General features: G+C 37.2%; 1 protein-coding gene across 1 annotated transcript in view; it reads right to left on the bottom strand.

Moving 5' to 3' along the window:
• Positions 1–16,093, bottom strand: part of IQCH (IQ motif containing H) — a 193,694-nt gene that overhangs the window by 158,615 nt on the left and 18,986 nt on the right. The window contains exon 5 of the mRNA XM_058541925.1: positions 1,142–1,258. Coding sequence (XP_058397908.1) covers positions 1,142–1,258 — 117 coding nt within the window. The remainder of the gene's footprint in view (positions 1–1,141; positions 1,259–16,093) is intronic.

Raw genomic sequence — 16,093 nt, 5'->3', positions numbered from 1 at the left:
TCTGCTTCTGTCTGTACAGCTAGAGAAATAATATTTTTATTTCAAGGGTTTTGGGCTCATGGGAAGCAGATAAAGACCCTTTCACATTATTCACAGTGACATTTTAAATAAAGTTTCAGCAGGAATAAAAATATCTAACTATCTGGTTATTTCTTAGGCTATAAAAGCATTTCTATGATAAAGTGCTCTTAAATCAAACCTGTTAGAATAACATAAAGTACATAGAAGGAAACTAAAAATATATTTCAGGATTCCATGAATGAAGTAGGCAGCTGAAAATGTCTATGTAGGAAATTTAGAAGATTAATCTAAGAGACTATTATGCTGGTTGAAAATCGTTTTGCAATTTAATTCTAAAACTAATCTTGTTTTTAGTTTTGATTTCACTGAAGTATACATTTAAGGGCTTTTGAGAGAAGCCAAAGGTTAAATATGTATTTAAAAATGTATAGATATCACCACAGTAATTATTTTCAGTATTAGAAATGATCTCAAATAAAATAGTTTCCCAATTAAAATGAAGTACTACTCTTAATTCTCCTAAGAAAACCCCACAATACAGAAAGAGTACAATCCTTGCTTTGGGACACTTAGCAGCAAGTTAATGTGCAAAAATAGGCACAGACTCTGAGATCCCTTAATGCCAAAGTCTATTTGATTATTTTTCCCTCTCATCATTTTGCTGACATAAAGGATTAATCCTCGCTTGCTTAAGATTTAGAATAATATTCTTGAATTTTGTGTGTTGTATGAGTATACACCATTGAAGATGATACTGTGCTGTTGTTTTCTTTTGATTTTTCTAGTTGTGAGCCTACTATCAAAGAAATAAAATATTTAAAATTTCTCTATTAATTCTTTTTGTTATTAAATTATTTCATCCTTGTTAAAATTATGGTATGGTATTAGAATAGAGAAATCGGAATGAGCTACAAATAGATCTTTTAAAAACAGGTTTACATTTTTTTAATCATTTCTAATTATAAGTAGAATGAAAGCCATTCCATTTCATCTTCAAAAATTCTAAGGACAAAAGGATCAAAATCTTTACTTAAAATCTACATTATATCTTAACACTACTAACATATGACTTTTAATTCTTAAAGAAATCAAGAGCTCGTTAAAACAACTCATTACTTACACATGCTTTTCTCTGATTAATATATGGCAAACTGACTCCATAGTTCGCATTTACAGCAGCTCTGTGGTGGATGTTTTCAGGATCCTGCATGATTTTTACATCCAACCCTATCTTTTGCTGAAACAAAGAAACAATGCAACTTTCATGCCAGATGAACAAAAACGCTTACTAACATTTTATATCCTCAAAGGAGTATAAAGTTCTTTGAAAATAATTATTTTAATGTAATTCTCGCTGGAAAATATATAAATATTATTTGGGTCTTTTATTTAGGCTGCTAATTCGTCTCTTTTATTCACAGAACAGGAACTTTCCGCAGATTTTCCTCCATGTATCCTATTGCTCATACAAATACATCCTTGGACACTATTCATTTTCTCAAAAATAATGCTATAAGGCAACCAAGGTGGACAAAGGACTAGAATACCTGGTCTTGATTTATTTTTAGCTTTCCAGGTCAAGGATTTTGCCAGTGAAATCTATACTACCAACACACAGGTAGAGGGCTCCCTTGATCCGTTAATGTGGCCACTTCCCTCAAGGGACATTTACAGGTAAATCTCAATTTGGACTTGGTAAATTTACCACAACAAATTTATTTACTTCTTCACAGAGATTTTGCTATCTATAGGAAAAATATATGCTTTCACTAGAAAAACGACGAGTGTCTCCTTTGAACCACGTATTCCTCATTTTCAATAATTCAAATTAGTTACTGCTGAGATGCTTTAATAGAACCACCATTGCAGGCAGCACGGTGGTGGTGGAAAGGAGCACTGGAGAGGTGTCCTGAGACCTAAGTTCCAGTCTTGCTCTAGCCTGACCTGCCTGCGTGTGACCTTGGGTAAGTCACTTCCCCTCTTTGGAAGTAAGTTTCTTTATCTGCAAAATGCAGCACTTAGACTTGATGGTCTCTTGAAGAACTATCCAGCCCAAACCTCACTCCCCTGCTTTGGCGTTCTATGATTTGATGCTAAAAGGTAAGCTGATACTTAAGGAATATGGTAGTCCCAACAGTTTCTGAAGTCTTTTATGACATTTTTATTGTGATATAATTCACATACGATAAAATTCACCCTTTTAAAAGTATATAATTCAGTGGGTTTAGCATATTCACAAAGTTGTATGACCCTTACTCCTATCTAATTCTAGAACATTTTCATCATCCCAAAAAGAAACTTCGTACCCATTAACAATCACTCCCCATTCTCTCCTCCTCCCAGTCTCTGGCAACTACTAATCTTTCTGTCTCTTGGATCTGCTCATTCTGGACATTTCATATAAATGGAATCATACAATATGTGGCCTTTGTGATTGTTTTAAAAGGAGGTGTTGTGAGCAATTAAAAAAAACTGACTTCCTTTCAATTGGGTGTCTCAGTTCTGAGGATGATCTAATGCAATTGTTAAAATGGTTGTAGGAACCAGACCGATTAGTTCATGACCCAGTTATTTCTTTGATCTTAAGCATTCGTAAGTGGCCTGTGCCTAAGGTCAAAGTGAAGGGGAAGACTACAAAAATACCTATGGAATGTGTGCTGTCTAGATAAGTTATTTCGTAACACAGGCTCCAAACCTTCCTTTTATTTTTTTTAATAGCAGTTTTTAAACCAAATCTCCAAATAACTGCACTCAACTGTCCACTTGATTTAACCCATGCAGGGACACAGGCTGCAAATAAGGCATCTCTCTTCCCTTCTCCCTGAAGTACATGTGGTGACAAAAATAATATAGCGCCTAATTGTAAATGGCTTTCCTTCCGTGGGTAACCCACACTCACAGCACCACCCCGGAGTTTTTCCATGGAAACTGAGTGCCTCTTTTATTGAAATTAATACCTGAACATAATTTTTTCCTTCTTAATTAAACTTTCAGAATAATTTCCATTCTACCAAGGATCGGGAAATTGCTAATATGTATTATATTGACTGGATGTGGCTTCTGTAATTAGGGTGTTTTTTAAATGTGTATTCTGGATACAATTGATGGTAATAGCTTCATCTATCATGTCTAAGCTTTGTTAGAACTTTTTAATTCTGGGATTATTGGTTCAGTGGACCATAGCTCTTTTCTTGGTTTTATTATGCTCCATCCACTTTGTGTGGCTATTGGATTGATGGAGAGAGGAAATGCTCAAATATAGAATCATTATTAAAACTGGCATTAAAATCTAGTTGTTTTCTGCCCATTTTTACATTTCTGTGGCACTGGACACAGATATTTCTGGAAAGAAATCAAAATGTAAATAGAAATCCAATAGAAATGACAGTTTATAACATCAATTCTTTATTAGTTGGCTTCTAAAGCAATGGGAAAGGTTCTTTAAAATTATTAATATTCTAATATTTACTATTTTGGCACCAAAGCATGTGGATACAAAAATAACAATACATAGCACACACGATTTAATTTCCCTTTTAAAAACATATTAAAGGAGTCTACATTTAAAGAATATTAACATATCAAATGGTTTAACTGAAAATTACTACCAAATACATTCATAACCTGAATTTGTCTTACAAACCATCTACAGAGATGTACAGGAAAATACTTATAAGCATAAGCTGCATTATTAGACCCAGTAATAAGATTTTTCAAGAAAAACAATTATAGATTTAAAAAACAAAAACAAAATTAATCATTCCATTAAGCAGAAAAGCATGCTCTGGAAGATGATCTTTTTTTTACCAACAGTAAGATAAATATCAGAAATAATTTCAGAAATTTTTCTTAAATTGGTCAAGAAAAGATAGCAATTTATTTAATCTATCTTGAGTCACTAAACAACCTAAACTTTGTATTCTCTCCTTTTGATAGTAATTACAAGCAGATACATCAAATGTGACTCTCATTTAGACTTTGGTTTGTAAGAACAAAAGTTATTATCAGAGCCAATTACTGTTTTACCTACATGGCTGCACAGAAGCAGGGAGCTCAATTTTCATCTCATCAGTGATTTTGTGGTATTTATTTTATTACTATGCCCACAAAGCTATATAAGAAGGAAATAGCTTATGCTATTAAAACTAGGGTTTGAACATAAGAGGCTAAGGTTTCTTTTAGAAGAAGTTCTGAATTAAAAACACTAGGCAGCGAGTAATACTAACTCCCCAGACATGAGCAGACCATAAAATGACATACATCTGAGGAGTAGATCCCACACAGAGTAATCAAAATTGAAATGCTTCACAAACAAAGTTGAGACAGGCTATTTCCTAAGTTACAGTATTATCAGCATAACATTATTCTCAACAGTGTTTGCTACAAGTAATGCCTCTTAAAGTGTATATTGCTTAATATCATATTCCCACTGGTTAAAGACATCTGCTGTTTAATCTCAAAACCAGGAAAAAGAAAAACAATCCAGCCACCTTTAACACTCTGATTCTTCCAACCATTATTACATTTAATGGAAAGAACAATAGACACCAAGTTCTGGTTCGAGCTATATGATCTAGATTTCTCATCTGTAAAACTGGGTAATAATATCTACCTTCACAGGGTTGTTTGTGAGGTTTCAATGACTAATGTATATTAAGTTTCTTGCAAATGATAAAGTCCTACTCAGGAGCCTACTGGCCAAAAAATAATGACTGCAAAGGATTGAAACACTTCAAATATATAAAAATTCATGAGTTCTTAATAATATTTCCCCCTTTCCTCAAAAAACGTAATTGATAAAATTGAGAGATAAATCTGAAAGTTGACAGATAAAAGAAAGAATCAGGCATTTATCCTGCTTTTCCTGAAGATCTATTTTTCAGATTCATCAAAGAGTTGCTAAGAAAAAGTTCTTCATAGAAGCTAATAAATGTGGAAGGGATGATAGAATTATAAAATCACCACTTTGCAATCCCTAATGGATATTGTACTTAGGTAAACATCACTGGTTGCTAATACCATTAGGTGAAAGATTGTGGGCAACTTTATAAAGGATAGATTGAGCTGGTAATGATTGGACTCACTGATCAGTCTTCATATCATTAAAAGAGAAAAAAGAATTGTCTCTTGATATGTTATACGAGGAAGTACACAGCACCACTCATGAAATATTCCCGCCAAAAAGATGTTATCTGAATCTGATCAAGCTTCTAGATAAAACTACCAGTTTACACGAAATACTAGGGACAGAGGAACACATAAAATGACACCGTGAGATTGCAACCAGCCAAATCAAGACTGTAGGGGGAAAACCTATGTGACAAATGACCTGATTTCTTCCACCAATGAATGACATTTTTTAAATGAGGAAAATTGTTATAGATAAAATGAGATGCACCTTCAGTGTGTGGACTTGGTTTGTATCCTGATTCAAACAAACAACTGTAGAAAGACAATTTTAAGACAAACAGGGAAAACTGAACATGGACTGGGAATTATATAATATTAATACATTGTTGGATTTGTTAGGTGTGATAACATGTCTTTTTAAGTCCTTATCTGAAGTATTTAAGGCTAAAATGATATGATGCCTGGGATTTGCTTTAAAAGACTTCACCAAAAACAGTGGAGAGAATAGATGAAATAAGAATGATAAATTATGGTAACTGTTAAAACTGGGTGTTGGTTCTGTGGATTTCATTCTATTTTTGTGTCTATTCCAAAATAAATTTTCTTAATAAAAAATCACATTTGAAATTAAAGTGTAATTAAAATGTCATTATTCATTGTTTTATTATTATTTCAACTCTAACATGCCATGCTAGTCTATGATATCCTCTCTGACTTCCCTGCTAGGGCTGGAGGGATCAACAATCAGAGCATCACCACTATAATAGGTGGGTGTTGTCATAACCCAACTGATTTGCTTTAGTCCTAAAGATGACTAGAGGGAGTATGTGATATTATCACTACTTTACCAGTGAGGATAAGTGACTTCTCAAGGTTGCACAACCCAAAAGTGGAAAGTCAAGATTTGATTTATGTCTCTGACTCCAGAGCCTCTTTCCTTCATGACACACTGCCACATCATAAAGACACATTAGTTGATACACTTTTTTTTTTTATTGAGGTCATATTGGTTTATAACATTGTGTAAATTTCAGGTGTACCTTAGTATATATCAATTTCTATATAGACTGCATCATGTTCACCACCAACAGTCTGGATTTTATCTGTCACCATACATACGTGCCCATTTACCCCTTTAACCCTCCTCACACTTCCTTCCGCTCTGGTAACCACTCATCTAATCTTTTTGTCCATGTGTTTATTTATCTTCCATATATGAGTGAAATCATATGGTATTTGACTTTCTCTGTCTGGCTTATTTCACTTAGCATAATACCCTCAAGGTCCATCCATGTTGTCACAAATGGCATGATTTTGTCATTTTTTGTGGCTGAATAGTATTCCATTGTGTGTGTGTGTGTGTGTGTGTATATATATATATATATATACATACATATATACCACAATTTCTTTATCCATTCATCTGTTGATGGGCACTTGGTTATTGTGAATAATGCTATGATGAACATAGGGATGCATAAATCTCTTTGAATTGTTGATTTCATGTTCTTTGGATAAATACCCAGTAGTGGGATAGCTGGATCCTATGGTATTTCTATTTTTAATTTTTTGAGAAATCTCCGTACTGTTTTCCATAGTGGCTGCACCAATTTGCATTCCTACCAGCAATGTATGAGGGTTCCCTTTTCTCCACATCCTCTCTAACATTTATGTCTTATCTTGTTAATTATAACCATTCTGAAGGGTGTGAGGTGATATTTCATTGTAGTTTTGATTTGCATTTCCCTAATAATTAGTGATGTTGAACATCTTTTCATGTGCCTGTTGGCCATCTGTATATCTTCTTTGGAAAAATGTCTGTTCAGATCATCCTCTGTCCATTTTTTGATCAGGTTGTTTGTTTTTCTGCTGTTGAGTTGTATGAGTTCTTTATATATTTTGGAAATTAACCCCTTGTTGGATATATAACTTGCAAATATTTCTCCTGGTTGGTAGGTTGTCTTTTCATTTTGTTCATGGTTTCCTTTGCCTTGCAGAAGATTTTTAGTCTCATGTAGTCTCATTTGTTCATTTTTTCTTTTGTTTCCCTTGCCTGGGTAGACATGGTATTCAAAAAGATACTGCTAAGACTGATGTCAAAGAGTGTACTGCCTATATTTTCTTCTAGGATTTTTATGGTTTCAGGTTTTTTTTTTTTAAATCTTTTATTTATTTATTTTGTGTGTATGTGTGTGTATGTGTGAGGAAGATCAGCCCTGAGCTAACATTCATGCTAATCCTCCTCTTTTTGCTGAGGCAGACTGGCTCTGAGCTAACATCTATTGCCAATCCTCCTCCTTTTTTTTTTCCCCAAAGCCCCAGTAGATAGTTGTATGTCATAGTTGCACATCCTTCTAGTTGCTGTATGTGGGACACTGCCTCAGCATGGCTGGAGAAGCAGTGTGTCGGTGCACGCCCAGGATCCAAACCCAGGCCGCCAGTAGCGGAGCACGCGCATTTAACTGCTAAGCCACGGGGCCGGCCCTGGTTTCAGGTTTTACATTCAAGTCTTTAATCTATTTTGAGTTAATTTTTGTGTATGGTGTAAGATAATGGTCTACTTTCATTCTTTTGCATGTGACTGTCCAGTTTTCCCAACACCATTTATTGAAGAGACTTTCCTTTCTCCATTGTATGTTCTTGGCTCCTTTGTTGAAGATTAGCTGTCCGTAGATGTGTGGTTTTATTTCTGGACTCTCAATTTTGTTCCATCGATCTGTGTGTCTGTTTTTCTGCTAGTACCATGCTGTTTTGATTACTAAAGTTTTGTAGTATATTTTGAAGTCAGGGATTGTGATACCTCCAGCTCTGTTCTTTTTTCTCAGGATTGCTTTGGCTATTCAGGGTCTTTTGTTGTTCTGTATAAATTTTAGGATTCTTTGTTCATTTCTGTAAAGAACGTCATTGGGATTCTGATTGGGATTGCATTGAATCTGTATATTGCTTTAGGTAATATGGACATTTTAACTATGTTTATTCTTCCAATCCATGAGCACAGAATATTTTTCCACTTCTTTATGTTTTCTTCAATTTCTTTCAATAATATCTTATAGTTTTCCATGTATAGGTCTTTCCCCTCCTTGGTTAAATTTATTCCTAGATATTTTATTCTTTTTGTTGCAATTATAAATGGGATTGTATTCTTTTTTTTTTCTTTGTGAGGAAGGTCGGCCCAGGGCTAACATCTACCAACCCTCCTCTTTTTGCTGAGAAAGACTGGCCCTGGGCTAACATCCATGCCCATCTTCCTCCACTTTATATGGGACGCTGCCAAAGCATGGCTTACCAAGTGGTGTGTTGGTGTGTGCCCAGGATCCTAACCGGCGAACTCCGGGCTGCCACAGCGGAGCACGCACACCCAACCACTTGCTCCACCGGGCCGGCCCCTGGGATTGTATTCTTCTCTTTCTGCTGATTCGTTATTAGTGTATAGAAACGCAACTGATTTTTATATGTTGATTTTGTATCCTGCAACTTTACTGTAGTTGTTGATTATTTCTCAAAGTTTTCTGGTGGATTCTTTAGGGTTTTCTATATGTAGAATCATGTCATCCACAAACAGTGAGAGTTTTACTTCTTCTTTTCCAATTTGGATCTCTGTTATTTGTTCTTCTTGCCTAATTGCTCTGGCCAAAACGTCTAGTACTATGTTGAATAGGAGTGATGAGAGTGGGCACCCTTGTCTTGTTCCTGTTGTCGGAGGAATGGCTTTCAGTTTTTCTCCCTTAAGTATGATACACTCTTGATTCAACTTCCTATCTGTCCACCAGATCCTTTAGTCTCTCTCTAATCCCCACAGGCACTGCTTTGGTCCGTGCCATCACTGATGATTACATAGACCTCTGTAATGGCCCATAAGATGGGTCTCCTTACCTCCAACCCATCCTCTGCGTGACCTCCAGGATAACTGAACCTCTGGTCACTAATCAAAATATGTCTCTCACCTCTTTAAAGTCTTCCAGTAGTTTCCCATAGGGTGGCATGATCTGACCCCTTCCTACTTTCTGGATCTGTCTCCAGCCATTCCCTTGTGACTGCTCTGTGCTCTATTCACGCTGAATGGCCAGCCAGTCTCCACATACAACATGTTCTCTCCATCTCTGCCAGTGAGCATGCCCTTCCCTCTTCTTCTCCCCTCTTCAGTGTCTTCTGGACACTTTTACTCAAACTTGAACTCAGAACAGGTGCAACCCCCTCTGGGAGGCCTCCCCTAATCTCCATCTCTCCTTTTCTACTCCCCCAAAGTTCAATCATTCATTCATTCAAACATTTACTGAGAGTCTACTAGGTATTGGTGAACAAGAAAAATAAAGTTCCTGCCCACATGGATCTTACATTCTTGAAGGAATCTAAGGAATCAGATAATAGCCACATAAACAGATATATAATTAATTTCAGATTGCCATAAGTGCTCTAAATAAAATACACTAGGATAATGGGATAGAGAGTAATGGGAGGCTACCTTTGATATGGCAGTCAAGGACAGCCTTTCTGAGGAGATGACAATTATACTGAGACCTGAGTGAAAACACTGAGCTAGTCATGCAAAAATCTGAGAATGATTGAAGAGTGAGAAATTGATGATTAATGAGAGGGGATAACTGCAAAAGCTAAGGCCTTCATAAGAGACTCATCTTAATATGGGAAGGGACACTTCTTCCATTATGACAAGGGACATGACATAAAATGTAAATCCAGACATAGAAAAATTGATGAATTTGGTAATGGGAAGGTTAGGACTAAGTTTGTCTGTATGTGACTGAAAACTGGAAGAATATAGCTTAAATAAGCTTAAATAATTCCACTCATGTATATGAAATCCAGAGATACGCTGTTCAGGGTTGGTTTGAAAGACCATGAAGTTGCTAGGAACCAGGCTCCTTCTAGCTTCGTACTCTGCTATCCCTAATGTATGGGCCTCCTTCTCCTGGCCTAAGATAGCTGCTAGAATTCCAGCTATCACAGCCTCATTCCAGGCAGCAGAATAGAGGAAGGAGAAGAAAAGGGTCAGAGGGCACAAACCAGCTATCTTTAAGGAAGTTTCCAGAAAACTTCCCACAATACCTCCCCTTTCATTTCATTAGCGAGTACTTGGTCATATAGCTATGACCAACTGCAAAGGAAGCTAGGAAATGTAGCCTTTATATTGGGCAGCGATAATTCTAGCTAAAAATGGGCTGCTCAAAAAAGTCATTAGGGCTCAGTCCTTTCCCTCATTCTGTTCTACTGTTCTCAGAGTGTTGCCTTTTGTCCTTATGCTTGTCACTTTGTGGTTGCAGGATGGTTGCTGCAGCTCCAGACGTCATGTCTGCGTTCAAGGCAGAAAGAAAGGGGAAAGGGGAGAAGGGACATGCCAGTTGTGACTATCCCCTTTTACCATGAAAGCAAAACATTCCCTAGAACCAACCCCCAGTAGACTGCTGTTCAGTACTCACTGCACAGAACTGGGACACATGGTGACACTTAGCTGCAAGGAAGGCTCAGAAATGAGGAATCTTATTCCTCATGGAGTGATGACATCCTGAACAAAGTCACAGTTCTCTTAGTAATGCAGATGGGGGAATGGATATTGGGCAGGGAACTAATGATTTCTACCACAATTATGTAATCTAATTTAGCTAAGGGGGAACAGGACAAGAGACAAAATGATAAATAGTGAAATAAAGAGAGGTCAGTGTGTTGAAGGTCCTTGTAGTGTTGAAGAATTGTTGGAAGAACACACTATGTGAGCTGGCAGACTAGGACGTGGAGGTCAGAGACCGCGGGGTTTGGAACATATTTTAGAGATGATGCACTTACTGGTTACACAAAGCCCAGGCCTTAGGCATACCCTGCTAGCCCCGCCAGACCCTCTTTTTCAAACCGCTATTAAAGCCCTCCCCACACTGTCTGCAGAAAGCCCGCCTATAGACTGTGAGCTCCCACAGCACTGAGATTTGCATCTCCAGCACCTAGCACGTGGTAGCATTAAAATTAAAATATTTGAGGAAATGAAATAGCACACCAGTGATGAAAGACATTTTTAGTTTCACTATATTTGTGTTATTCTTACAATATGCCACAGTGACACAATCATCAACTTATAGCAGTGTGCCAAGGTGACATTCTGTCCAATTTTATGGCACATGGCCAATTGCTGACTCTGTGACCTCCCTGCCTTTGCTGCAACTACTCTCATGAGTTGGTGGCCAGAGAATGATGGTGCTCCTGCATGCCCAGAAGTTAGCATCTCGTGGTAAGCCAGCGAGAAAAAGCATGAGAAATCTGGGATGCCACCTCTGAAATGTTACTAAACCCTGGAACACCATATAATAAAATTCAAGTAGTCTTTGCAGTTTTAGTAAGTACCTTACATTTCTGCAAAAGGTTCTAGGAGTCAAAAATATGTAGCTATTTGATCTTCTCACAGAAACAATGTTTTAGAAGCTATAGTCCTAAGGACCTATTGTTAATGCCCATTTTTTATAGAAATAACCCCAAATACCATGCCTAATCATCTGTTCCATTAGGTATAACTTATGTACACTGTAAAATATAAACCTCTTTGAAGTGTATATGTAAACCAATTGAATGGTAATCGATTACAGTAGAACAGAATTACATATGATAGAATATCATAATGTATTATACATAATTCTAATGTGCCTTCATAATTGCCACATTAATATTACTGTAAAAAATCAGAAAGTAAAAAGGTCACCTTTATTAGGAGCATCACATGAGAAGTTTCTTTGGGAAAGTTTAGAGGGACATATCAGAGGAAAATTCTGAGGATAGTTAGGGCCATTTGTGGACAAAAATCAGGAATTTATTCTGCTGCTTTTTTTCTTGAGTTGTAAATTTCCCTGGGGCAAATATAGGAAGGCAGCTCAGGTTTTTGTATTTTCACCAGTGGTGAGGAAAAGCCAAGACTTTGAGGTCAAATAGACCTGAGTTTGAATCCCAGTTCTCCCATTTCTTAGCTTTAAATTACTAACATCTCTCAGCCTCAGTTTCCTCATCTGTAAAATGGGGATGACAATAACTTCTTCCCTGAAAATGCTGTGAGGATGAGAGATGATTTCATCATCATGGCTAACGCAGCCTCCTAAATTGTCTCCCCACTTCTGCCCTGCCCTTCTACATCATATTCTCAACATGGCAGCCAGAGCAAACCTTTCAAATTGCAAATCAGATCAGATATGTCCTCTGCTGAAAAGCCTCCGATGTGTCTCATCTCACTCACAGTAGTACCCGCAGTCCTCACAATGGTCTACAAGATCTGCCCCTCCTCCTTTTCCTACTTCTCTCCCCCTTGCACATCCCTCTCCAGCTTCCTTGCTGTTCACTCTCCTAACTCAGTCTTTACATATTCTGTTTCCTATTCCCAGAATGCTCTTCCTTCAAATAGCCAAATGACCTACTCCCTCACGTCCATCAGATTTCTGCTCAAGTGTCACCTTACAAACGAGACCATCTCAACACCCCTATGTTCCTTCCCCAACTTTTCTCTCACCAACTTACATCTGATACATTTACTTCTCAAACCACTTTTTGTTTTCCTAATGCCTACCCTACCCCAACTAGAATGTGAGCTCCATGAGAGCAGAGAAGTTTGGCTGATGCCTAAAATACTGGCTGGCACATACTAGGTACATAATTGAGGTTGACCAGTATTCATCAACAAATAATAAAGAATTAACACTTATATAGCACTCACCATGTATGGGGCACTGTTACAAACATTTACTTATGTTAACTCATTTATCCTTACAAAGCTCTATGAGATAGGTATTATCATGATGTCCGCTTTGTAGATGAGGAGCTGAGGCAAGAGAGGGTAAGTGACTTGCCAAGGTAGTGGTAGTAAGTGGTGGAGCCAGGATGTGAATCCATACTTCTAACCATATGTGGTCATCTGTTGAGAGTCTACTCCAGGCTGGGTGCTGTCTAGGCACTGGTGACGGCAATGAACGAAACAGAGTCCCTCTGCTTTAGATTAATAGAGACTTAAGCAATAAAATCATCAAATGCAATGGATAAATCTTAGCAGATCCAGGTTTGGATAAAAGATCAGTAAAAGCCATTTGGGGGATAACTGAGAAATCTGAGTATGAGCTGGATATTCACTATATTCAAGAATTATTGTTAATTTTTTAAGGCCTGATAATGGTATTGTAGGTAAGTAGGAATATGTTCATTTTTAAAGATGCATGTGAAAGCATTAAAAGGTGAAACGTCATTAGGTCTACATCTTAAAACACTTCAATAAAAAATAGATAAAGCAAAAACGGTAAAGGTTAACAACTGTTAAAGCTAGGTGACGGAGAAATGGTTATTCACATACTATATTTATTTTTTTAAATATTTGCATGATAAAAGGTTTTTAAAAAGCCATAGAAAAGGAAAAAATATTTTTAAAAATTCTCTGCTCTCATGGAGCTTATGTTCCAATGAGAAGACAGAGCTCACAGTGGTTAGCTCTTTGTGGGCATCCTCTTCCCTCCACTATATTCTGTAAAATCCAACTGCCATCTTATCAGTAAATTTTCTGCCCAATGTCAAGTGAGGTACAACTCACAGTGAAAATCAGTGAAGCTCCCTTACTTGCCCTGACTTTTTCCTTCTTTGATCTTTCACCACATTATTCCTCATAATGTCAAAATCTTCAAAAATTTATTTTGAAAATCATTCTCAATTAGATCCAAATTCACAAAATTAAAGATTCCCATCGTAGACACAGATGTTATACATTGCTGCATCATCTTAGATCACAATATGTTTCTTTGTGTCTGATTGACAAAGCATCCATTTTATGGCCTTAATATAGGAAATAACTCTCAAGCAATGAGATGGGTTTGCTGCTCCACAGACATACCATGTATCAGGTATGTAAGCATGTCCTTTGAACTAAGCAGTTTAGGAATTTCTATTTTGAAATTGCCTTCAGACTTAGCTTGCCAGATACAACAAGAAAATCAAATACTCTCTTGGCCTATAAACTTTTTCTCCTTCTCTTCTTCCCTCCTTCTTATCTTTTGTTGTTTTTATTTCAAACTCTTTCCTTGACTGTTATGAAGACCATGTGTGCCTATAGCCCAAGATGCCTCAAGGAGGGGTTGGGCTGGTGCTGATTGCGAGCTAAGACATCCTATAAAGAAAAACCATCAGAACATGACCTTTTCAAATGTAAAAGAAGATTAATAAACAAGTCTTAATTATGATTCTTAATTATAACGGGGAGCAACTCCTAACTGTTTGTTGTTTAAGTTTTTTGGTGTGAAATGGAATTCCAAAAACAGCTATCCACTTTGGAGAAAGAGCTTAAAGGAGAAACTGGGGTTTACCTAGTTTAAAATGTCGGCAGTGGGCAGTTAGAGGTGGTAATATCTCAGTTGGATTTCACAACTACTTAATAATATAAGCTTCTAAGTTGGTGTAGCAGGCTTGCATAACAGCTGGCAAAACAGCACTGTTTGTCATTGACTTTACAAGGCAAAATTAGGGCTATCTTTTGTGTCAGTGGTTATGCATTTTTAAGCAGATGTCACCGATACTAGGAATAAAACATCGATAGGGATCCAGGCCCTGGAGGTAACGTCAGGATGGGAAATAGTCCATGCCCCTTTCTAAATGAAGCTCACCCACGCTCACAGCATTTAAAAGAACACAGGGTTACACTCAGCACATAAGATTCCTTATCTTTATAATCATTGCCAGGAGTCAAAACTCTTTTGGGAAAATAAATTCCTGGCCACAGTTTTATTTTTTTCTGGAATAATAATTGCAACTATACATTCTACAACAGTCCTGATTTCAAATATTTTATTTCATTGTCCTTATAAACTAGAGATCTCCAATCTTCCACTTGTGGACCACCAGTGGCCCTCCTGAGATTCTTGGCAAAATAATAAAAATTTAACTGAAGCAGATACTTAATAGTAAGTAAGATAAGAAGTTTAAGCTCCCTTTATCACAGCACTCTCTTTTACTTTCATCAAAGCCTTTATTATCATCTGGTATTTTCTTATCGATGGCCTGTCTCCCCTCACTAGCACATAAGTTCTATGAGAGCAGGGACCTGCTCTGAACTGCTCATCCCAGTCCGCCTCTAACAGGCCTTGGCACACAGTAAGTGCCCCACAGACAGTGGCTGAACGAACCCAGGGTAACAAGAGCAGTGACAAAGGGAGGAGTGGGCTGCTTTGGGAGTGTAGAGCAGCCTGGACTGATACTTTACATGGGGATGAGCACACCCTTAGAGGTCACTGTAGTGGTTTCATTTATTCATTCAACAAACGCTTATTGAGAGTCCCCCGTCATTATATAGCAATGAACAAACTGACATGGATGCTCCCCTCATTAAGCTTATAATTTAGTGGGCAGACAGATATTTTTTAAAAAAATCATACAACTCAATATCTAATTACAAATTGTGGCAAGTGTGATGAAGGAAAAATACAGGCTAATACAAACAACTGTAAAGAGAGTACCATGTGTTGGCTGCACAACTCGGCAAATATACTAAAAACCATTGATTTGAACACTTGAAAAGGGTGAATTTTATGGTATATAAATTATATCTCAATAAAGCTGTTATGTAAAAAGGGTACTAGAGGGGTTAAGAGCACAGCTCTGGATTCCTACATTTCTGGGTTCATAATCTTGGCTCTGACACTTACTAGCTGTGTTGTCTTGGGCAATTTATTTAACATTTCTGTACCTTGGTTTCTTCATCAATAAAATGAAGATAATAATAACACCTCATTATAGGATTGTTCTGGAGGTTAAACAAGTTAGTACTCCCAAAGCACTAATAACAGTACCTGGTACCCCAAAGAGGTGGGCTACTATTACTTTGGGGGAGTCCTGGAGGGGACGGGACTTAAATTGAAGAAATACTCAACGGAGACAAAGTCAGAAACCTCTTGAGCTCTATTCCTTGCCACCTGGAAACTCTCCC

This window comes from Diceros bicornis, chromosome 5 (genome assembly GCF_020826845.1).
Source record: "Diceros bicornis minor isolate mBicDic1 chromosome 5, mDicBic1.mat.cur, whole genome shotgun sequence".
Lineage (NCBI taxonomy): Eukaryota > Metazoa > Chordata > Mammalia > Perissodactyla > Rhinocerotidae > Diceros > Diceros bicornis.
Note: the sequence above shows the minus strand (reverse complement) of the source record. Positions and strands in the feature narration are given on the sequence as shown.